The following is a 25,909-nucleotide window of genomic DNA, read 5'->3' as shown; positions in this document are numbered from 1 at the left end:
TCAAAGCTTTTTTCTTAATCAAAAAATGGCATAAAAAGACATATTCTTAATTCTTCATCACTTCCCTTACATGAAAAAAGAAATCAATGAATTAATCCATTTTCCCTTCCTAAAATTAAACTAATTACTCTTACCTTGATCCTTCCTCTACTTTATCTCTTATTCTTTTTTTAAACATTATATGATTAGTTATATTATTAAACTAGTGCCCAAGTAATGTATTAAGACATTACCCCTTTTACTACTCAGTTACTTGACAATAGTCAGGTAACTTATCTTTATCCCAGTCTTCAAAGTATGTCAAAAGCATGCATTCTCTTTACATTTTGCAGGGGACGCATGCATGCATGCATGTGTGTGTGTGTGTGTGTGTGTGTGTGTGTGTGTGTGTGTGTGTGTGTGTGTGTGTGTGTGTGTGTGGAGGAGTGGTAGTGGTGGTGGGGTAAGGGTTCCCAAGTGTCTAGGAGGAGGCAAAAAATGTCCCATGCAACTAGCTAACTCCTTTCCATATACAATGCCAAGAAGTTCATCATCATCATCAAATTCCTGCCATGTACCCTGAAGGGGTGTACAGGATATGACAGTACTACATGAAAAAAATTACATCATTACTAACTTCGTATCTACAATTTTCCTCCAAATCAGTCTGTTACTTGTCAAGACTCCAACATTATCAGATTCTTATATTTCTATCGTCTAAGGCACTTTGTACCGTATCAATCCACCTATAATCTTGGTCTTCCTCTGGGTCATTTTCCTGGCAACCTGGCAGAGAACACTTGTTTTGCTAATCTTTCCTCTCCCATTCTATTTAAGTGACCATACCATCTGAGATTAGCTCTGCTAATGCATTCCTGGATGCTGACAATGTCAAGTTCTTTCCTAATATCCTCATTTTTTAATATGACATTTGCCATTGATGCCATCTGTTCACGCCTCTAATCTTTCTCAGGGACTCTCATATCTGAAGTCTCTAGTCCTTTGGTCAAGTGTTTTTACTTCTGACCCAGCTCTCAAATCCATAAGTTAAAATTGGTTTGAAACACAGTCTTGTATACAGCTAATTTAGTGTTCCGACTAATTTCTTTCTTATTCCATATGAATTTATTCAATTGACTTCCCCACGATACCAGCTTTGCTGATTCTGTTGTCTATTTCTATATTTAATTTACCATCTTCACTAAAAAATCGTGCCTAAGTAGCTGAAATGTTTTTACTTGTTTCCACAGGTTCTCCATTCACAACACAGTTGACATTTTCAATGATTCTGCCTATTTTCATTGTCTTTGTCTTTTTATTGCTGACCTTCATACCATATCTATTACAACAGCTATTCAATTTAGTCAGAGAATCTTGCAGACTTGTAGCGGATTTATTTAGAGGTATAACATCATCCGCATAAAGCAAAGAGCTGACATTAACATCTCCAAATTTGATATCAGGTTTAATACCACATTCCTTCATAATGTGATCCATATAGATAATGAATAACAGAGGGGATAATGTACATCCTTGTCCTCACACCAGATTTAACATTAAACCATCTTCCTGTACTTCCTTCAATTCTAACTGCTGACTCACAACTCAAATAAAGACTAAGTATTGCTTGATATAATGCCCCCATTGGACACCATATAAACTGCAGCGTATTGAATAGCTTCTCTCTTGGCACCTTGTCATATGCCTTTTCCAAATCGACAAAACTTAAATACAGATCTTTGTTATATTCCTATGCTTTCTCGACTATTTGTCGTAAAGTGAAGATCTGATCCTGACAGCCTCTATTTGGCCTGAATCCAGCTTGTTCTTCACCAAGCTTTTCTTCCACAACTCTTCTCAACCGTTTCCCAAGTATACTTGCATAGATCTTGCCAGGAACACTCAGTAGGGAAATACCTCTGTAATTCTCACATTCAGTTTTATTTCTCTTTTTATATATGGGTACTATGAGAGCTCTACTCCAATCATCGGGAAATTCGTCCCTCTGTCCAGGGCCTTCTGAACTATGCAGTGCAGCCACTGTAAGACTCTTATACCACCCATACTTCAGCATTTCTGGTCGAATATCATCTACTCCTGCTGCCTTTCCACATTTCAAGCCTTTGATGGCTTTTTCTACTTCAAGTATGGATATGTATTCCTGACTGCATGCCTGGTCAGTGTTTTTTATCACTGTGCTGTCATCACTGCTTGTTTCATTTAGCAGTTTTTTCAAAGTAATTACTCAATACTTCAAGGACATCTTTTTCTCTTGTTTTCATTTCACCTTTATCATCTCTAATTCCTTTTACAGCACTCTTTCCTCCATTCCTAAGCTTCTTCAACAACCTCCAGAATATTTTGCCACCTTCTTGATATTTATTTTCTATATTCTTCCCAAAGTCCTCCCATGACTTTTGTTTAGCTAGTTTTACACACTGTTTAGCTTTCTTGCATTTGTCTCTGTATTCTGTAAGAGTAAAAGCTGACTTATTTGCCAGGAACTTTTGATATGCTTTCTTCTTTTCCTTCACTGCCTCTTTAACTTCCTGTGTCCACCAGGGAGTTCTGATTTTTTTATCCTTGCACACAACCTCACGACATGCCTCTCTGGCAGAATCAATCAACGTTTCCTTCAGAGTTTGCCACTGAATCTCCAAGGTTTGATTCCTGTTCTCAAACTCTTTCATTTTCTTTTCAATAATATTTCTGTATTTTAGTCTACAGTTCACATCTGAGAGCTGCTCAACTTTTATTCGCTTTAAAACTTTCTTACATGTTATTCTTTTCAATATGAAATTCAATTTTATCCTGCTCAAGACTAAATAGTGATCACTTCCAATTTCAAATCCTCTGTATACTCTGGTGTCCTGCACCAGGGAGAAAACATCACTATCAACAATAACATAGTCAATGAGACTTTTCTTATTCCTTGCCTCTTCTCTCCATGTGAATTTGTGCACATTTTTATGTTGGAACATGGTGTTAGTAATAACCAGTCCATGTCCTGAGCAGAAATCCAACAGATATTTGCCATTATTATTAGCTTTTGCTCTTTTCTCCAAATTTTCCCAAAATATTTTTGTATGTCTCACAATCATTTCCTACTCTACTATTTAGATCCCCAACAAGGACCAACTTTTTTCTTTTTCATTGTGTCAGTTGCTTTTTCTAAAGCCTCAAAAAATTCCTCCACTTCTACCTTAGTAGAACCTTCTGTGGGACCATAGGCACAAATAAGTCTCATTGTCCAGTTCCCCATTCTCATATTTTGCCCACATTACTTTACTTGAGACTGACTGCCATTCAAGAAGATTAGCCTCGTATTTTGTGTTGAATACTATGGCTACTCCTTCTTTTCCTTGATTGTCATTGCCTGAATATAACATTTTTGTATTTATTGCTCAGAAAGATCTCACCAGTTTTGGTCTTTTTTGTTTCAGTCACCCCTATTATGTCGATCTGGTACTTATCTAATTCCTCAGCTAGCTCCATTTCTTTGCCATTCAGGCTTCTTACGTTGATAGTACCGATCTTTAAACTCTGGTGATGTTGAGTTGGGGTTTGTTTTCAGATTTGTTCCAGTAGCTGACTTTTCGCTGTTCGCCCTGGTTCCCTGGCGAAAACAACGGGGGCCTTGTTTAACCGGGCGACGCCCCAGCCGGCATGAAATTTTGTCATGTTGTACCATCATTTTTTATTTTGGTTTAACCAATAAGAATACAATTTGGTCGGCTAAATCCCAAATAGCCAGGCCCATCCTCATTCGTTCAGTATCAAAGTAGATACCCAACAGGGTGCACCACGAGAAGGTGAGGATTGGACATTAGGTCAGAAGCCCTGGTCGGTTTCTCCGCATTCCTTTAAAGGCTATGTGGAGGTCTCCTCTCAGTTGTACAGCTTTGACCTTTATGCCAAGAAGTTTATATGGAAAATTCCAAATCTGCATTACGTTAAACATACTTCATAAACTTTAATTCAGTAAACAACTTTTTATTTTTATTAAATCATTCAAACTGGCAATATATAAGTATTGGCTCACCTTAACTAGCTCTCTGAGTTCTTCCATAAATGATCTAGCAGATATTTCTTGGTGAATAGCAGTTCCACAATTTTTTGCACATGATTCAAGAACCTAAAATATTTAATAATACAAAACACAAAAAAGTAAGAACGAAAAGGACTATTCACAGTGATTTATTTTCAATTTATATGTAAATATGTATTACTTTAATTAATCCAAGTGGAAGTTCTTTTATTAATACACACACCAATAAATTCCAACAAATATAATAAAATTCCAATTATTATTAGATTTGGATATAATATAATATTGATTATATTCACATAATATTAATATTATATTTTATTAAAATAAACAAATCATTATGAAAATCATGATGATTTGTTTATTTTATTATTGAAGGATCACTAATTTTCCAACATGTTCATTATCAACAACTTTGTTTCTGAATCACCAAACCTAAATAATGCATATCTTTCTCTGAACACAAACCTATATCCAGTACTACCACTATGACCACTCAGTTCCTGCAGTCATGCCTTGGATACTTGCAAAAAATTCACTGGAAGAAAGCCACCTTATATCACAGAACCAAAATATAAATATAAAAGAATGTTCCATGAAACTTCCTCTTCCTTTAAAAACAATCCTATTTTGAATAAGTTTGGATGCATAAACTGCCTCATATCTGTGAAATGTATATTTTCAAACCATTAGTACAACTGCCTATTTAACTAATCTAGGTGATGCAATTTTAGGACTTGCCTTGTTTCTTCATGTTAGTTTCTCTTATTTGCATGTACGTATCTTTACTTTTGTACTATTCCTTGATGATCTCAAGGAATATATTTTTGCATTTATTCCCATTAAAGACTCCCCTAATTGTTTCATGGATTTGTGTCATTCCTAAAATTATCGATAATTATACAATATGGTAATGCTTCATGAAGAGGATACTTTTTGATGTGTAAACATTGCATCACATTCACGTTAATATCCCGGGTGTGCATTCAAGATACATATACCTTTGAGCCTTTTGAAAAAATGTACAGATGGCACAGTGGGTCGAATTCTTAGCATTCTAGTTGTTTTAAACTGCTCAGAAGGCGAGGCAGGGTAAGCTCTGAGACAATAGCACATAGAGGCTGTGACTGGTTATTTTGTCAACAAATCCAATTAAACGTTGTCATTTGTCATGAGTTGTTGTTTTTGTTTTCTGAGTTTCATCTGTTTTGCATGTGTGAAGTGTGAACTAACATAACAGGCAAGTTTTTATATATAAATATAGACAAGTTTTTAATATATAATTTTCTATAAATTTATAACTTTTTTGCCCATATTTACAATGGGAAACAATGTTGTAGTCGAAGGAGGTAAGCATCCTCCTCCTCTTCCAAATTTTACACCTTGAGTAATTCAAATATATCAACCAAATATAGTATTCTCCTTCATTATAAAACAAACACATTGTACCCCACTCTGTGCAGATTTGGCTACAATTAATTGATAGATTAAAGTATTCAAAGTTATCCTATAATTAATTGCATTAGACCAATTAAGATGAGCACTGATGTGCTACACACTTTTAAAACTTTCACACATCAATAAAAATGGAATCATATGGGTCAAAATGATGTGAATTTTGTAGCGCAGGTTGCATAAGCCACAAAAGCACATCCAACCAAAATGCATGCAATTCCACTGATATATACATACAGGAAATGAGTCTGATAGGAAATATATATTTCCAATCAGACTGATTTGAAATAATGGCTGAAATGAGACTAAGCTTTGAGGAAAGGAAATTTATCGTAAAGTGCTACTGGAAGTATGAGAACATAAGTGAAGTGCAAAGAGAATTTAGAAGGGAGTTTCAAAGAAATCCACCAATGCAACACAACCATTGGTTCCAGCCAAAACAATCAATTCTTTCACCTTCCTTTTCTGCATTCCAACAGCATTACTAATATTATTAATTTTTGCACCGTTGAAACAAGTTTTTGTGGTGCTTTCGTGAAGTACTCCCCTTATTAGAGAATCACTATAAAAAATTATCTGCTTACACTCTTTCTCTCATTTATTTAAAAAAAATTTTTTTTTGGCTACTTGCTTTTTTTTTTTTCTGTTCTCAGTTCAATTAATTTCTTCTATTTCTACAGCTTTTGAATATTACACTTTGTCCTGTGAAGGACTACATGCAAGTAAGCTATTTCTTTATTCAGGTCTTCTACATTCTCCTGAACTTCCACATATGCTATCTTGCCACTATTTTCAATCACCTCATTTATACTCTCTTTCACATTTCCTTCACCATCATTTAAACCCAGGACTCCATTCACTCCAATACTTTCGGTTTCACAGCTTTCAGTACCTTCTGCTACTTCATTCTCTCACTTCGGGCTCATGAAACATCTACAACAGTCAATCTTCACTGCCACTCTCATGTACAATCCATTAATATTAAAACAATGACTTAGCTGCAAGCTCAGGAAGGCTGGTGTGTGAAATCTGGTGAGTATAAAAGGAAGAAGGAAGTTATGAAAAGCTTAAGAGATAGGTTGAAACTATAGCATGGAGTAAGAAGTTATTATTCTTAAGTGAGATGGAAATTACTTCTACTTAACAGCATCAATGCATGAATGTATTCTGAAGAGCAAAAAAAAAGATGAATAAGATAGATGTTGAATGGATGAATGAAGGGATTAAGAACGAAAACTGTAAGAAGAAGGCTCTGTGGAGACTGCAAGATGAATAATGGTAATCAGTTGTATGAAAAGAATAAAGACCAGGAAGGTAATTCAGTTGGTAAGGACAGAAAAAGTGCAGTATAAGCAAAAATTAACAAATCACACCAAGAAAAATCCTAGTTTTTTTTTTCCACTTTGTGGTAAACAGAAAAAAGAATGATTATGGCAAGATGATGTTGATGGATGAAAATGGTAGCTTAGTAACTGTTGCAGAGGATACTTAAGGTATTCAGTGAACAATTCATCAGTGTTTCATTTTCAGTATGAAATGAGGAGAAGCCCAAGTGTTCAACAAATGGGAGGACTTAATGGTGAGTGAACAAGAAGTATACAAGGAGTTAATAGGCATGATATCATTAAGGCAATAGGACTTGATGATGTATAACGACATATCTTAAGGGAATATTCCAAGGAGTTAGCATCAGTCTTGACTTACTTGTTTAACAAAAATCTTGCCACAGCACAAGTCCCAAAGCAATGGAAGGAAGGTAAAACTGATCTACTTCACAAAGATGGTGATAAGGCTAAGGCTACAAATTATAGGCCGATCTGTATACCTGGAGTTGTAGTTGAGGTGTTGGAGAGGTTGTTGAAAACATACAGAAGTGTATTGATAACAGCAGTATCCTCTGTTATTATCAGCATAGGCTTGTTAAAGGGAGTTCATGATGGTTTACTAACTTACTTATGTACTATAACAAGGTGATGAATGTATTTACAAGTGAAATGAATATAGAGGTATACTTAAATTTTGCAAAAGTTTTTGATAGATTGCCACACAAATTGGAAACTAAACTAAAGCAGATGGGATTGGATACTAGTTTAATGAGCTGAAAATGTGACTGAATGTTAGAACGGGTATCAGCAAGTTGTATAAGGGGGGTGAGGTATCCTGAAAGAGGAAAATCATTAGTGGTGTGCCACAAGAACCTATTTTGGGAGTATTATTGTTTAACTTGTATATTAATGAAACTGGGATGGGTTTAACTGGAGATGTACAACTGTTTGCAAATGATGCAAAACTGGGAAGAACAACAAGAAAAAGCAGATGCTGTGACATTATAGGACTTGAACAGATTGTATGAGTGGGACAATGAGTGGAACTCTCAATTCAATGTTGCAAAGTGTCAAGTTTTGAAATTTGGTGGGCAAAAATGGAATGCAAAGTATACACTTAGTGAGAAAATTTTTAAAGAGGTTGAGGAGACAAGATCTGGAGGTGGCAGTGGACAAGCACCTGAAGTTCAGGTATCACATTGTACAAGTTTTAAAGTCATCACATCAAATTATAGCAATGATGCAAAGGAACTTAATGTGCAGAAATAAAGAGGTTATGGTTTTGTTATATAAGGCTTTGATCAGGGGTCATATGGATTATTATGCACAGATCTGGTCACCTGGTTTTCAAAGATGAGGATATATTAGAAAGGTTCCAGAGAAGACTGAATAAGGTGGTAACTGGTTTGGAATATGAAATATAAAGACACACTGAGGGAATGCAATTTGCAAAGTCTTTTGTGAATAGGAGGAAAAGAGGGAATATAACTGAGATATTATGTTAGTAAGGGATTGTTACTAGGTTAATGTGGAAGAAATTTTTCACAGATGCCAGAATAGGAGGGGAGGATAGAACAAGTGGTCCATCCTTGAAAATGGTATGAGGAGGATGTTAGCAAAGGAGAAGGGAGCAGGTTTTTTGCATGGAAAGTGGTTGATAAGTGGAATGCCTTGTCTGGCAGTGTAGTAAATGCAGACACATTGAATGAGCTGAAAACACAGTTTGATGAGCTTTGTATGTAACAGTGTTACATACAAGCATACATACATACAGTGTTACATAAATACCACAATGGATCTTTTGACTCCATGGAGGTCTAATGTTAATATTATTTTCACTTGAAACATCCATGCTATCCTAAAACATCCATGCCTATGATGTGATTCAAACCTGTAACCTGTTGGACTGAGAGTGGATATTTTAACCACTCAGTCAAACAGGTTAGCAAACTTTGAACTCCATAGAGATGCCAGAATAATAAGAATAATACAGTATTGCCAGTAAAATTCAACCAGCAGTTTATGTGTGAGCTGCCTCATATTGTATCATGCTAATTGTATATTTCATATTGTATAGTATTATAAATTAAAGATACCAAGAAATCATATACTTGATTTAATCCTTTATCCAAGTGTAAGCAAACAAGTATTATTATGTATAATATTATATTTCATATTGTATTAAGAATAATACAGTACTGCCAGCACAGTTCAACCAGCTCAGCAGTTTATTTGTGGCAATACTGAATTATTACTATAATTCTGGCATCTCCATGGAGTTCAAAGTTTGCTAACCTGTTTAGCTAAGTGGTTAAAATATCCACTCTCAGTCCAACAGGTCACAGGTTTCAATCATGTCATAGGCATGTTTCAAGTGGAAATAATATTAACACTAGACCTCCATGGAGTCAAAAGACCCATTGTGGGAGGTACACACTTTTACACACAAAGCTCAAACTGTGTTTTAAGCTCATTCAATGTGTCTGCATTCACCACACTGTCAGGCAAGGCATTCCACTCTTCATGCAAAGAACTTGTTCCTTACTCCTTTGCTTATATCCTCCTCATACCATTTCCAAGGATGCACCTCTTGTTCAACCTCACCTAGTGAAGATGAAAGCAAAAACCATTGTAGTTCTAAATTAAAAAAAAATATTACTTCAGGAAGATTTCAATGCTTTCACCGTGGAACATCGCAACATCTTCAGCAATCTTATGCTATTGTGAATCGAAATCATTCGATTCTCTATTAGATGCAGAATTCCTAGACTACATGGTATCCAAAAATTCACAAAAAAAGAAAAGTCATTCAAGTGGAATGCCTAAGTTATCTTGTAAACTTTCAAGGCATGTATCCAAAACCTTATTTACCTTCACCAATATGTCTCCTTCTTCCTTAAAAAAAATTAAATTCACAGGAATGTTAGCTTTCCAAATTCATATACCATAGTTCCCCACCCCTCACAAAACAATGGATTCACTATACGGTCAACCCTGTCCAAAAATATTCAATGGAAAATCCCAGAAATAAACAGCAAAGTGGATATTAGATCAACATTATTTCAATGCTGAATGTTTGTAGAAACTATGAAAGTTGACCTGAGAAGTTTATGAGAATACAATCCTCGGCATCCCCAAGTTGCCTTATCTGCACTACTTGACTTAAGTAGATAAGGCAACTCAGAGGGATGACGAGGATTGTATTCTCATAGCTCTCAGGTCAACTTACAAAACTTTCATAGATTCTACAAACATTTGGCTTTGAAATAATGTTGGACCTAATATCCACTTTGCCTATGTGATTTTATATTACTGAAATGAAGCCATATGACTCTTTTAGTAACAAACAACTAATAAGTTTTAAATTGCATGCTGTTCTGAGTAGTTCTCAGTTATCAGATCAATAACTGATAAAGTTGTGGGGTCACAGTGCTTGTGCTCAAGTAACCCTTATTTTACTTAATAATGGCCCCAAAGCACAAGAGTAGTGATGCTGACAATTCAGATATGCCAAAGAGAAGCCGTATTTTTAAGTAAAAAAGATGAAAGTTCTCGACTTCATAAATAAATAATGTGTGCTGAGGTTGCTAAGATTCCATCCACATTAGCATAACTTTTATCATAGGTATGTATGTATAGGAAAAAATATAGTATATACAGGGTTTGGTACTATCTGTGGTTTCAGGTATCTGCAGGGGTTCTTGGAAAACGTATCCCCTGTGGATAAGGGGGGAGGGAATACTGTACTGTACTGTTATTTAATTAGTGTTGGTGTAATGTCTCTTTTCATAAATATCACTTGTCTGATTGCTTAGAAAAAAAATTTCTTTCCTTCAGCATCAAACTTTATGACTTTGTAATTAAATCAGGCTACTTTCTTGTCAAAGAAAAGTATCCTGATTTCATTTTTCCCATGGCAAATTACAGCACTATCACATACATCATCTCAACTGAAGGCTGCTATCTAGTTTGATGTTTTTGTTTTCAAGCCTTATTTCATCTGATCTATAAGAATTTCTCCTTAAACTCAATTCTCTTCACCAATTTTCTTTGACGAAAACAAATGCCTTTCATTTTTTAATCCCCTCATTCTCAGACAAGCAGATAGCAGCCTTCAGTTTCAATCTACAGAAAAAAGACATATGGACTGCTATATTTATCTTCCTCCTATAACCACCTAGCCAGAAACTGGGTATCAAATCTACGATTCACAAAGTTCACACACACCCTTTGCTCTGTAGATTCTGTACCACAAGATACGCAGTTAATTAAATATACATTCATTTCAAAATATTTTGGCCTCAAGAAGAATAAAAAATAACTGATAATACACTACTTCACACCACATATTCTGAAAATAGAACTCATGATGAGAGGAATCTTTATACTGATGTTTTTCAAGTGAAGGTGAGTTAGCCAACATCTTGTTTTTCATCCAACATAACAGGTAAATCAGCCAGAGTACACAAACAATTAACAAAAAAAAAAGAAATTACTGGGAAGGAGATGGTGTGGTGGGTGTGATGGTGATTACATAGCGTATCAATAGCTAGCAGATGACGTATGCAGATAGTACATTATGTAGTAGGTAGATGGAATAGTATGTCTGCCTGCCATGAGTCCTTGGAGGTGGTAAATAATAATGCTTCCATTTCTTATGTACAATAAATATCAAACTATAAGCAATTATTCTAATCATTCAACCTACAAGTTATCTCTATCCTCTCTGAAAATTAGCTTTCTGCTTCTAGTCTCCTACCAATTCTTTCTCATCTCTTGCTGGAATATAGTCAACAATTGTGCCTGCATACATCTTTAAGAACACCAGAGTCATGAAATGAAGTCTGATCTTGCATAGCATGATGATACTTCTAGACACAGTAAGAGTTGGGAAAACATCAAAGTCATATTTTATAGTCCCATCCTCTTAAAAGCATATTAAGAATTTTGCAAAGCTCAATTTTATAAAACCCTAACTTAAACTACGATGACTTATCACTTCTTACAGTTCCAGGAAGTCCTGCTTCTAAATTCTCCTCATCTATATTTCAACAAAAAAATTTATATTATAATTAAAAATTAATTTTGATTTCTAAAATAATTATAATATATAATAATTATAATTATATATTAAAATTATATACATAACACACAGTTTACTAAGTATAAATATATTGTACGAGTATATAAAAAAAAAATCAGTAACATGTAAAAGATAATTTCTATAAACATTTTGTATAACAAATATTAGAAAAAAGTTTTATATAGGAAATATCTTAATAGACATAGTGAAAAATGTAAATTTCATCAAATAACTAAGCTTATTTGCATATCAGATAAACATCTAAAAAATAACTGAATATTAGAAAATTTCTAAATGTACCACATTCTTGTGTCAGAAGTCACTGCTAACAAAATTGCTGGCATGCTATACCATTACGTAACCAAAAAAAGAGTACTGATTATAATATATAGAAAACACTGAAAGAAACAAATATAATTTATTTCCCTCAATGCTCTGTAATGGTATGCTAAGTTTTTCTGCCTGAATCTTTATGCTAGATCACATTTTTATTTATGCATTCTGTTATAATATCCTCTACTGGTTCTTGTTTTAAACTGCCTTCTGTAACAAAATCCAAAATTTTACAATCACAATAAACCACTTCAGTCAGTTTCATTCTTTACATTTATGCAATTAGTAATTTTCCACATTTGTAGTTTCATACTGATATATGGTTCATTTTTTACTTTTATCAAATCTGTAATCATCTTACCTGTAAAGTATATAATACAACATGAGGATTTGGAGAATATAGCCGCTTCTTCATAGCACTCATTGCATATCTAGGTCTTAAAATAAAAATGTTACACCTAAGTTTTAGCAAAAATTAAAAATATCAGGCAAACTTAGTGAAATTACAATATTAAGAGCATGAGTAACAAAACTTTCACAAGTAAGAAAAACTAAGGCACCATAATTTCAAAATATTATTTGCTGGATATAGTGAGGAATTCTGTAAACTATTATTAATATTATACAGGAACTTCCATGAAGTCTGAAAACTCATCATGGGAAGTTAACGCTACTAAACACTGCTCACACAGTACCTATCACATCTCTCCTTAAATTCATTCAACAACAAAGCACACACATACCACTGCCTCTGGCAATCCATTCCATTCATTCATAATTCTAACATATAGGTTTGAGGTGTGGCTATTAAATAACAAGACATTGAAAAAATGTGGTTTATTATTACAATTGTACAACTTAATTGTTATCCCTTTCAGCATACTCGCCTCTTCTATTTATACACCGTTGCATACAAATTTTCCATTGCTGGAAGCAGTGCTGCAAGTCATCAGGTGTCATATGCTTCAGTAGTGCTGCCGTTTTCTCCTTTACCTCACCCACTGACTGAAAATGGGAAACAGCGGAGCCGGACTTGCAGGAGAAGATCATCACATGTGATGAGACATGGATTTTCCAGTACTATCCAGAAACAAAGAGACAATCGATGACCGGAAAACTCCCATATCACTGAGAATGAAAAAAGCAAGAATAAGCAAGTCAAAACTTAAGGCAATGCTGATAGTTTTTTTTTTTTTTTAATATCAATGGTGTGGTAATGGTTGAATGGGTATCAGAGGATCAGCCAGTTAGCCAACATTATTACCTTGAGGTTCTGGCCAAGCTGAGAGAACAAGTGAGGAAGAAGAGACCAGAAGAGAAAAATGCTTGGATTCTCCATCAGGACAATGCTCTAGCCCACAGTGCACTGTCCGTAAAGCAGTATCTGGCTGATAAGAAGATCCCAGTATTGGACCATCTACCTTACTCACTGGACTTAGCTCCATGCAACTTTTACCTTTTTCCAAAGTTGAAATTCGAATTGAAGGGCACCCATTTTCAGTCAGTGGATGAGGTAAAGGAGAAAATGGCAGCGCTACTGAAGCAGATAACACCTGATGACTTGCAGCACTGCTTCCAACAATGGAAAATTCGTATGCAATGGTGTATAAATAGAAGAGGGGAGTATGCTGAAGGGGATAACAATTAAGTTGTACAATTGTAATAATAAAACACATTTTTGCAACCAGTATCATTATTTAATAGCCACACCTCATATATATGTATATGGGTGAAATTAATTCGTTGTGAAAAGTACAATATTTGTGGAAGGAAAGCGAAAATGCTGAGCAAATATGCAGGAAATGTTTAAAGAGTGAGTAGCAACTGTGTGGAGAGAATAAAACATGTAATAACAAGCTAGAGAATATGAACAAAATTTGGAAAAATTTTGTTAATTCAAAAAATTAATACCATTAGTGAAGCTGATTCAAAAGGCAGCAAGAAAGGATTACTACTTGGCTCAGAGGATCAGACAGTTAACCAACATGAGGCACAGTGTTATATACCCTCTGTCAAAAAGAAACCGAACTTTTGATAGAAAATAAAACACAGGCCAATTATGATTATTCAAATAATTTATTTCAATCAATATACTCTCCCTCAGCATCAATCAGCATTTGGCACGGTCAATTAATTCATTAAATGAGTTTTTTATTTTTTGGGATACTGCTGTCGTGGTTACTGCTGCTTGAATTTTCAATGGTATCATATCGCTTTCCTTTCATCAGCAAATGAAGTTGGGGGAAGAAAAAGAAGTTATAGGGTGCTAAATCAGGTGAATATGGCGAGTAATCCAACACACAAACTTGGTTTTTGCTAAAAAAACTGTCTCACGATTTTGAACGATGAGATGGTGCATTATCGTGCAAAAGTGACCAGCTGCTTGCATCACAATATTCATGCCGTACGTGACGAATTCTCGCTATGAATCGCTTCAAAACTTTGAGATAAAACTCACCACTGACTGTCTGGCCAGGCGGAATGAATTCTTTGTGGATAACGCCCTTGGAACGTAGAAAGAAATCAGCATCGTCTTTACTTTTGACTTCTCTGAGCAACTTTTTTTCGGATGCCCTCTACTGGTGATCTTCACTCAGCACTCTGGCGCTTTGTTTCGGGCTCATACTCAAAACACCACGTTTCGTCACCAGTAATAATCGTTTCAAAGAAGTTTGAGTCCTTACGAGCGGTTTTAATGAGGTCCTTGCAGTGTTCAATTCGATACATTTTTTGGTCGTCAGTCAACTTGGGAAACAAATTGCGAATTCAATTTATGAAATCCCAAACTCTCAGTCAAAATGTTGTGCACAGTTGATTTTGGAATCCCCAATTCATCTTCAATCAATCTCATGGACGATTTCAGGTTTTCTTTCATGAAATCATGCACTTTGGGGATGTTAACTTCGCTCAGTCCAGTTTTTGGATGGCCTGGCTTTTCATCATCCTCAAGTGTCTCATGACCACTTTGAAATCACTTAAACCACTCGTAAACTCGAGTACAGTATAAGCATTCATCACCATATGCTTTTTGAAGCATTTGATGCATTTCGGTAAAACTTTTACCAAGTTTAACACAAAAGTGAATCGCAACTCTCTGTTTGAAACTCATTTTCCAACCGTTTGCCAAAACACACTATCACTCTTGGCACTATAATTCAGCTTCTAATGAAACAAATGTCATAAACAGTTGACACAACACTAATGAAGGTTGCTGCTTTTGACAACAAAAAGATACAACAGTTGGCACCACTAGTTTCTTCTATTTTCAAAAAGTTCGGTTTCTTTTTGGACATAGGGCATATCTTGAGTTTGTAAGAGCTGAAAGGTAAGTTATTTTAGAAAATAATTAGCCATAATTCATTTCTTTTATCTGGATTATTATTTTTATGAGAGCGTTTATTTGCTTGCATGAATCATTTGCTTGTTTGTGTGGTTTTAAGAGCTATTGTTTTTGCTATTATTATTATATGACATCACCAGGGACTCCAAGCACTCATTGTGGAAAGGCAATCAACTTCGCTAAATACATCTCACCTTCTCCACTGCTACTTAATTCTCCTACTATGACAATACTGGCATCAATGTCATCTACTGCCCATCATCACCAACAACAGCATTTTTTGTCTCTAAATTGCATTAGTTCTGAAGGGTGATTTGTCTGTATGCAGGATGAAAAACCTGAGTAGTTTCTGAGACAAAAAAAACCTTTCTACCTCCATATGAGATTGGCTAACTCACCTTCAATTACAGGTATTTATAGGTAAATTATGGGTAAATTTTAATAAATTACAAGTTACTATATTGTACATCATGGCACCAATGCATAGAACAATGGCATGCGATTTCAATATGCATGATTTTGCTTGCTGCAGTGTGTGCAAAAGATAAATTAAAGATGCCAAGAAATTATATTCTTGGTTTAATCTTTGTATCTAAAGTATTTTCAGGACAGGGAAACTCGTATATAGAGGCTAATAACTTCACATCATTTGCCTTAGTATCCCATAATGCAAAGCATAAAAAGGATTAAACTGAGAATATAATTTCTTGGCATCTTTAATTTATAGTATAACCAAGTGGAAAAACTTCCAACAGCTATCTATAGTCCAGTTATTTTAATAATAAGATGTGACACCTTTTGGCTACTTGCATATGGAAATATAACTTCTGCATTACTTCAACCTTGGTATTACATCTTGGTCTGGCTCCCATTCATGAGATCTCAATGAAGGTTGAAACTGGTCTAGGTAGTGACCCTTCCCATAATGCATTGCATTATACATCTATAATGCAATACATTATACATGTATAATATATAATGGGATACTAAGGCAAGTGATGTGAAGTCATCAGCCTCAATATATACCAGTTGCCCTGTCCTGAAAATACATCATCAAATTCCTGACATGTACCCTAAAGGGGTGCACAGGATATAACAGTACTACATAAAAAAACTTACATCACCATTAACTTCTTATCTACAATTTTCTTCCAAATCAGTCTGTAACCTGTCAAGACTCCAACATTATCAGATCTTATATTTCTGTCTTCTAAGGCACCTTTTACTGTATCAATCCACCTATATCTTGATCTTCCTCAGGGTCATTTTCCTGCCAACCTGGCAGGGAATACTTGTTTTGCTAATCGTTCCTCTCCCATTCTGTTTAAGTGACCATACCACCTGAGATATTAGCTCTGCTAACATTCCTGGATGCTAAAAATGTCAAGTTCTTTCCTAATATTCTTGTTTTTAATATGATATTGCAATCAATGTCATCTGTTCACGATGCTGATCTTTCTCAGGACTCTCATATCTGCAGTCTCTAGCCTTTGGTCAAGTGTTTTATTTCAAACCCAGCTCTCAGATCTATAAGTTAAAATTGGTCTGAAGACGGTGCTGTACAGCTAATTTAGTGTTTTGACTAATTTCTCTCTTATTCCATATAAATTTATTCAGTTAACTTCCTACCATACCAGCTTTGTTGATTCTGTTGTCATTTTTCATATTTAATTTACCATCTTCACTAAAAATTGTGCCTAAGTAGTTGAAATATTTTACTTGTTCTATAGGTTCTCCATTCACAATGCTGTTGATATTTTCAATGTTTCTGCCCAATTTCATTGTCTTGTTTATTTTCATACCAAATTTATTACAACAGTTACTCAGTTTAGTCAGGGAATCTTGAAGACTTGTACTGGATTTATTTAGAAGTATAACATCATCTGCATAAAGCAAAGAGCTGAGATTAACATCTCCAATTTTGATATAAGGTTTAATACCACTTAATAATGTGATCCATATAGATAATGAATAACAGAGGGGTAATGTTGTATAATGAAAACTGTGGAGCATTCATGACTAAGCATACACACTTAACCACAGTAATAAGATTTTTTAATAAGTAAATATTTCATCCTAAGTATCATAGGATAAAATATTTACTTATTAAAAAATCTTATTACTGTGGTTATGTGTGTATGTTTAGTCAGAGGGGATAATGTACATCCTTGTCTGACACCAGATTTAACTTTGTGTCTGTGTTTTGTAAGAGCACAAGTTGACTTCTTTGGCAGGAATTTTTGATATGCTTTCTTCTTTAACTTCCTGTGTCCACTATGGAGTTCTGATTTTTTTATCCTTGCAGACAACCTCACAACATGCCTCTTTGGCTGAATCACTCAATGTTTTCTTCGCGATTTGCCACTGAATCTCCAAGGTTTGGTTCCTGTTCTCAAACTCTTTCATTTCTTGAATAATATTTGTAAACTTTCTTACATGTTCTTCTTTTCACTATGAATTTCAATTTTATTCTGCTCAAGACTAAATGGTGATCACTTCCAATTTCAAATCCTCTGTACCACTAGTGTCTTGGACCAGTGAGGAAACATTGCTATCAACAATAACATACTCAATGAGACTTTTCTTATTCCTTGTCTCTTCTCTTCATGTGAATTTGTGCACATTTTTATGTTGGAACATTGTGTTAGTAATAAAGTGTCCATGTCCTGAGCAGAAATCCAACAGGTATTTGACATTATTATTAGCTTTGCTCTTCTCAAATTTTTGCAAAATATTTTTGTATCCTGAAAATACTTCAGGTGCAAACTTTGTTTGCTTACACTTTCGGATAAAGGATTAAGCCAAGAATCTAATTTCTTGGCATCTTTAATTTATAGTATAACCAAGTGTAAAAACTTCCAACAAATGTTCAAAAGATATTTGCTTCATAGAATGAAAGATTTGTGGAAGGAAAGTGAAACTGGTGAGCAAGTGTTGGAAGGCTTTCAAGAATAAATGACAGAAGTGTGAGGAGAGTAAGAAGAATGACAGTAGTGAGATGGACAATAAAAGATGAGAAAACATGAGTGTGACCAGTGGTGAGGTAGTTGTTGCAAGTAAAGTGCTGGAAGTGAGTTAGGATGGATGCAGTACAAGTGATAGCAAAAATGAAATGACAAATCATAATGAAAGAAAGAGAACATGCTAATGAAAAGTTCTCTGCAGGGCAGAACATGATAAAGAACAGTTGGTGAAATGTCCAGCAGGTGGTATAGCACAGAAATGAAAGAAAGGGGGAGGGAATGCAAATCAAAAGAAAACAGGGTATGAAAGAACCAAAGAAGCAGAATAAGGACTGACTTTTCTGTGGTGATGCCATGATATGAGGAACAGTTGAGGAGAGAGTGATGAAACTGTGTTTCCCTGGGGCAACAATTAGTGTATTAGTGATGATTTAAGGATACTGAGAGGGGAAAGTGAAAGAGCCGGTGAATGATTTAATAGGTAACAAGTGTGGAATGCATGAAGGGCTGCAAGCAGAAGCAAATAAGAAGAGTGAGAAAGTAAAAATTCTAGTCTGCTGCTATGGTATGATAGAACATGATGAAACAAAGAGCTATGATTACAAATGAGTCAGTGCACAAGTTGTGCAGGAAGAATGGTTTGTGGGTGTGTGGAGAGAGAGTTTGATGGACAGAAGGACTGATATAAAGTGGATGAATTTGCATTTGAATGGATTCAGAGTTAAGTGTCTTGTGTATTGTTCAAAGAGTTTGGAAGTGCAGAAGCAGGGGAAACTAGAATATTTAAGCAGGATGCAGGTGACTGGATCCAAGCTGGATCCAGTCACCTGCATCCTTGGATCCAAGCAGGTGACTGGATCCAAGAATGTGATCATTCTCACACTTACTCGAGTAAGTGTGAGAATGATCACAGGATGCTGAATGTAGCTCTCCAGGATCTTAACATCAGTGGGATAGTCCACACAATGTATAAGGGAGATTTTGGGATGAAAGGGATATTGCAATTTATGTATTCTTGTTACACAAGTATTTGGGATAAGGGTCAGGAGTTTTTGCATGGATATTTCAACTTGGCCAAAAGTTATATATGTATTAGTGAGATTTCATTGATGAATGATGATATAGTAATAAGGATAGAATGCAAGGGGTATAATATAGTAAAACTCAGAGAGAACAGAAGAAACAGAATGGAAGGAGGAACTTTGCTAATGATAGTAGAAGAACTAAACACAAAAAGAGGAGAAGTATATCTGGAGGACAGGAATATGCATAACAAAGGTTATTTGAGGCTATCGGGTGTGGAATAGAGGATGGATAGTTGCTGCTATATACCAGGGGAGGAGATATGGCATGCATTGGCAAATTAGCACGAGTGCAGGTCGAGTAATTATTATGGGGGGGGGGGAGTCTTCAACTATAGGGATATACATTGAAAGGAGGAATAGTCACAGGTAGAGAAGGAAATGGAATTTATACAGCTGCTATAAATGGAAAGAAAGACAAAGAAAAGACGTGTGTACAAGAATTTGTTGTGAGAGACTGCCTGCTGAATGAATACTGTGAGTAGTTGAAATATTGAATACGAGTAATGTCTGTTTGTGAAGTATTGTATGTTAAAGGTGATTTAGGTTTATCATAGATATTTCCTATATTCACACACTGTCATGCCGAATTGTAAGTTAAAGTAGAAAATTAAGTTTGAAGTAAAAAGAACTGAGAGTAGCTAGAATATGTAATTACTTTGTGTATATAACTGTATCACTCTGTAAATAATTCCCTTTGTCTTAATTAAATGGTTTGTGAACAACATACTGGACCGATTTCTGTCAATGCACTATCCCCAAAACATTCGAACCTGTATATGGTAGTGTTAATATGATTTACGATTTAAGCAGAGGGGGGGGGGTATTTGATATCTGCTTTGTCTTTGGATTTAGTTCTTATACTCTCGCATTCTAACTGGCGCAGTTGTTAAACAAATAAATTTGTTAGACTATTGAGTGCGAAAGATAAGAGAAATAAACATATAGCGGAAGTTCATAGCTTTAGGCAGCTGACCATTAACAATAAATAAGTAAAAGAAGATACAAAGACAAAGCAGGATAGTGGAAGTACATTGTTCAACCAAAAGCACAGCCAAAAAGAATAAAGAATGTACAACCACAACAAAAGCAAGTTTTACAAAAGGCACAACCAAAAAAAAATGACTTATATTGTAATCCAAAAGTAATTAAAAGTAATCCAAAAGGATTACTTTGCTGTGTGGAATAAAAGGAAGAGCTATGGAAGGATGACTTTAATAAGTTTTGGTGGTAGGGAGGTTACAGAAGCAAACAAAATAGATGAGTTAACTCATCTATTTGCTTCTGTAACATTTGAGATAGTTCAGTGCTAGATGCAACATTGACCGATGGAAGAATTGACGTGGATGAATTTGAGATTCTTCTGATATTGTAAATTTAACCTTAATGCAGAACCTCAACCCATGCATTATGAGAACATGAAAGGAAAGTGATACCTCCTCTGACCAAGCTATTTAATTTGAGCCACATTTCTGGGAAGGGGCCAATGAAATAGAAAGAGTCAAACACAAGGGTCCAAGACAGAAGTTGCAAATTATGGACCAATCAGTATCTCAGGAGTTGTGGTAAAACAGAATTCAGTGCTGGGTGAACAAAAATATGATACTTATAGAGGGCAACATGGCTTTGTGAAAGATAGATCTTGTCTTAGTAATTTGCTTACTTTTTATGATAAAGTGACAAATTGAGTTGGATAAACGAAATGGCTAGCCAGTTATACTGGACTTCATAAAGGCATTCAACAAAATTTGCCTGAATTCTGTTGCATAAAATGGAGCAAACAGGAATGGATATGAAGCTGGTGATTTGAATAAGCAGGCAATTGATGGACAGATATCAAAGAGTAGTGTGCAGGGTAGATGATTCCAGGAGAAGATAGGTGACTAGAAGTGTACCACAGGGATCAATACTTGCTCCTCTGCTGTTTAATTCAGACTTCAATGATATAGAAAATGATTTAAGAGGAAATATTCAATTGTTGTTGATGATTCAAAGCTGGAAAGAGTAATAATCAATGAAGATAATGTAAAGATTCCTGCAGGAGAACTAAATCAGACTCGCAGTATAGGAAAAGGCATAGCTGTCAGTTTAACAAGGCCAATTGTGAGGTCATGCATCTTTGGGACAGAGTGATCACAACTGTATACTACATTAATGGAACTGAATCAGAGGTAATGGATAAGACCTTGGATTTGAGGGGGAGAGGGGGGGCTACTGTGGACTGGAAGTTGAAGTTTCGAGGACAGACAGCAAAGGTGACCACAACAGCAAATTATGTGGCTGATGAAAAACACGCTGACAAGCATGGTTAAAGAGGTTATTATTCCCTTTTATAATGCTTGAATAAGGCCACATGGACTACTGCATGCAGATCTGGTCACCTGTATTCCATGAGGATGAAGAAATGGAGAGGATCAAGAGCCAAATGACAAAGATTGTGTTGAGTCCTCTGTAATACTCCCTATGAGAATAGATCAGTCTGTCAGAGTTAAAAACTAGCTGATGAGCAAATAAGAGACATGATAGAAACTAATCATTAAAGGAATTTTATAGAATTGACACTGAAGACTTTTTTTTTCAGTACATTCCAGGAAGGAAGAAAACAATGGATTACCCCTGGAAATTGTATGAGTTTGGTTAGCAAGGTTGTCAAAACTAGATGTTTTGCTTACAGGGTGGTGGGTGGAATGAGTAGCTGGAGGTGGTTGTGTGTAGGGCTCCAGAAATTCCCTCACTACAGGCAAACAGACAAGAGCGAGTATTTTGGCTTCATTCTAAATGCATTCAAAATATATTATTTTTTTTCACATAACTTACACATTTTTTGCGTTAAAACATCTCATTCCCTGTTAATGAATTTATCAGAGATGTTTCAAGAGAGTTGGAAATAAACCTTTTGGATATGAAATATTTCATTTGAATATTACAGCATTCTCTTTAAAAGACTCACCAAAACAGTTGCAATTTTAGTTGCTGGTTTTCTCTAAATATCATAAAATAAGCAAATCATCTTCACTTTATTACCTCCTTTAAGGTTTAGAACTTTATTTCTCTTTCTAAAGAGAAATAAAAAACTCAACCTGCTGTAACTTATTCCCTCCTTCCCAAAAAAAGTTGTCATAATATAACAATTGATAACTTTTAAATGTTTCATATAATTGTTTTATTAAATGCTACAAATAATTCTGTAAGCCTATCAGCTAACAGAGTTATATTATACTTATCCATTATTATGAGTACAGTAAACCCTCGATTTGACGGACCTCGATTTAACAGACTTCGGATTTATTATGATTATTACTATTATTATTACTACCCCAAGACCTCATGAAGTCAAAGATTCATCTGGGAGGTCCTTTTATCACACACACAGCTCATCATACTGTGTCTTAAACACACTCAAACTCCTTGCAGACACCACACTCTCAGGCAAGGCATTCTAATCATTTACAACTCTACATGAAAAAAACCTGCCTCTCACTCCCCTACTCACATCCTATTCATACAGTTTCCAGGGATGACCTCTGATCTCCCGCTATTTTCTGAATAGTGGGAGGTCAGGGATAGAGATTTAACGGACAAAATTTCCACTCTGTATGTCACATTATTATTATTATTCAGGCCTCCATGGAGTCAAAAGACTGATCGTGTGAGGTCCTTTCACAGAAACACAAGTCTATCAAGATTCATCGAGGGAGGTCACTCCTAGGAAACACAAAGTCTACCATACCACTCCTAAACACATTGACCATTCTCGCTCTCACCACTCCATCAGGCAATGCATTCCATGGTTCAACCACCCTCCATGCAAAGAAACCCTCTTTCTCACAGTTTCCATTCGTAATTTCCAGGGATGGCCCCTTGTCATGGCTCCTTCCTGCTGTTCAACCAAGTGAAAGAATTCTCCAGTGTCAACCCTGTAACCACCTCTCAACAGTTTAAAAGTCTCAATCACATCACCTCTCCTTCTTCTATTGTTCTCAGATTTAGTCCCAAATCCTTGGGACTAAATCTGAGAACAATAGTCTAAGTGTGGTCTGATCAGAGTCTTATACAACGGAATGATAACCCTTTTATCTCTGTAGGTCAGTGTCCTTCTCATTATTGCAGCAATCCTCTGTGTTACATTCACTACCTTTGCAATATGTCCCCTAAATTTCAGGTTTCTATCAATCATCAACCCCAGATCTCTTGTCTCCCTTACTTCTTCCAGTTTAACTCCTCCCACAGAGTATGCAGCATCCCATCAATGTGCCCCAAACCTCAAGACCTTACATTTTGCTGCATTAAACTGATACCCCCATTCATTTGCCCATCTATCTAGCTTATTCAAATCCTCTTGCAGGGCTACCACATCTGCACTATTACTAATAACCCTTCCCAGCTTTGCATCATCTGCAAACAACTGAATATCCCCTTGCAATCCATGGACAATGTCATTGATATAAAGGTTAAACAATATAGGTCCCAGTAATGAGCCCTGTGGGACCCCACTTGTAACCCTCTGCCTCCTTGATATTGCTCCACCATACATAACTCTCTGTATATGTGTATGGTGGAGCAATACACATATACAGAGTTGTGTATGGTGGAGCAATATCAAAAAGGCACCATACACAACTCTCTGATACCTATCGGACAGCCAATCCTGAATCCAGTTGACCAACCCGACATCCAGACCCATGTGCTGCAACTTGAATATCAGCTTATCATGTGGCACCCTGTCAAATGCCTTTGCTAAGTCTAGGAAAATGGCTGTATATGCCTTTCCCTCATCTAATGCTCTTGTAACTTTATTATAAAAGGCTAGCATATTGCTAAAACAAGAGCACCCCCTTCACAAATCCATGTTGCCTCTCACAAATAACATTACCCTCATTTGCCCAATGCTATATACGGTCCCTCACTACTTTCTCCAAGATCTTACTAACTACTGATGACACACAAGCTGGCCTATAATTAGACACTTCCAGTCTGCTACTGCCATTATGCAATGGTACTATCTTACCTTCCTTCCATTCCATGGGCACCTATCCTGCAGTCAGACTTTCATTGAAAAGCCAGGTCAAAGGCACTGTCAGTTCCCTAGCACATTCTCTCAAAACTCGTGTGAAATACACCCTGTTAATTTTAAAATGCTTTTAACCAACATTTGCTTATAATTAAATTAACAGGTTATTTTTTGTTATTAATTTCCTCTTATTTTTAACAAATTTTGGCAAACAGGCCATCATACGTAAGAAAAAAAAACACTGCAGTAATTTAGCCAACATAAATGAGTCACAGTTCATAACAAATATCGGCGAATGATTAGGACGTGATCACACCAATCACACTGTAATTGGTTCTTTTGTTGTGCCGTGACTTTCTGTGGAAGTTTTATTACACACATTTTCATAATTTTAGGGAGTTAATTATAAAAAAACAGCAGAATTCAAAAGTTAAAAAAAAAAAAAAAAAAAAAAAAAAAAAAAAAAACTTGTTTTTTCAAAGCAGGATTACCTAAACCAAGCACCTCAACATCGAACATTAACTTCACATTAACTTATCAAAAAGTGTGTGTAAAACAATTTTTTTGTTATTAAAGTGCTAATATTGATAAAATTGCAGTATAATATTACAGATATTTTTATTTTAAAAAATTTGTGATTTAACGGACACTCTTAGCCCCCTATTAGTCTGTTAAATCGAGGAGTACTCTGCATATACATATACTTACTGTACATCACCTTGTCTTATGCAATCACATAACTGTAGAACAGCATTCCAATCTGGCTCTAATAATAAATGGCTAGTTGCTTTCTCTGAAAAATGCAAAATTCAAATGACATATAAATAATGATTATAGTATACTTAAGATTCAGTCATGCTAAATGAACTTAGCTTCATGACTTTAGCAAAATACCAAATACAAGTAACCCTTGTATAACGCAGATGTTAGTTCCATAGAAATGCAGTATCATATAAATTGCGTTATGCGAGACTTAGATCACATAGAAAAAGTAGGGTTAGGTTCCAAAACCGTTTTTTTTTTTTTAAATTATATAAACAATGACATAACCAACAAAAACAACATTTTTATTTAATTCAGGTAATTCATGTAAGTTAAGAGACAAATACGTAGTATAAAATTATAAAAATTACAAATTGTACATAAATTTCATTGCACATAATGATAAATGCATTGGACACAATAAAATAAAGTGCACATTTTAAACGTCAACACTGTCTTCAGAAATAACATTTCGTAGATGTTCTTTAAGTGGCCAGAGGTTGTCACCACTTGAAATCTCTTGGACAT

At 35.4% G+C, this 25,909-nt stretch overlaps 1 protein-coding gene across 5 annotated transcripts in view; it reads right to left on the bottom strand.

Moving 5' to 3' along the window:
- The window catches only part of LOC150097294 (hepatocyte growth factor-regulated tyrosine kinase substrate-like), a 274,352-nt gene that overhangs the window by 220,115 nt on the left and 28,328 nt on the right, over nucleotides 1-25,909 (bottom strand). For 4 of the 5 annotated variants that reach the window (XM_090407192.1, XM_090407195.1, XM_090407196.1 and 1 more), the window contains exons 3-5: nucleotides 25,328-25,412; nucleotides 12,585-12,660; nucleotides 4,022-4,114 (exon numbers count right to left, since the gene is read on the bottom strand). In XM_090407192.1, coding sequence (XP_090263318.1) covers nucleotides 4,022-4,114; nucleotides 12,585-12,660; nucleotides 25,328-25,412 — 254 coding nt within the window. Of the gene's footprint in view, nucleotides 1-4,021; nucleotides 4,115-11,515; nucleotides 11,564-12,584; nucleotides 12,661-25,327; nucleotides 25,413-25,909 lie in introns of those variants that run through there. The other variant, XM_090407197.1, reaches the window with a different exon arrangement.

The sequence above is a fragment of the Typopeltis vanoorti genome, chromosome 17 (assembly GCF_054136105.1).
Source record: "Typopeltis vanoorti isolate ZY-2024b chromosome 17, IOZ_Tvanoo_1.0, whole genome shotgun sequence".
In the NCBI taxonomy this organism is placed as follows: Eukaryota; Metazoa; Arthropoda; class Arachnida; order Uropygi; family Thelyphonidae; genus Typopeltis; species Typopeltis vanoorti.
Note: the sequence above shows the minus strand (reverse complement) of the source record. Positions and strands in the feature narration are given on the sequence as shown.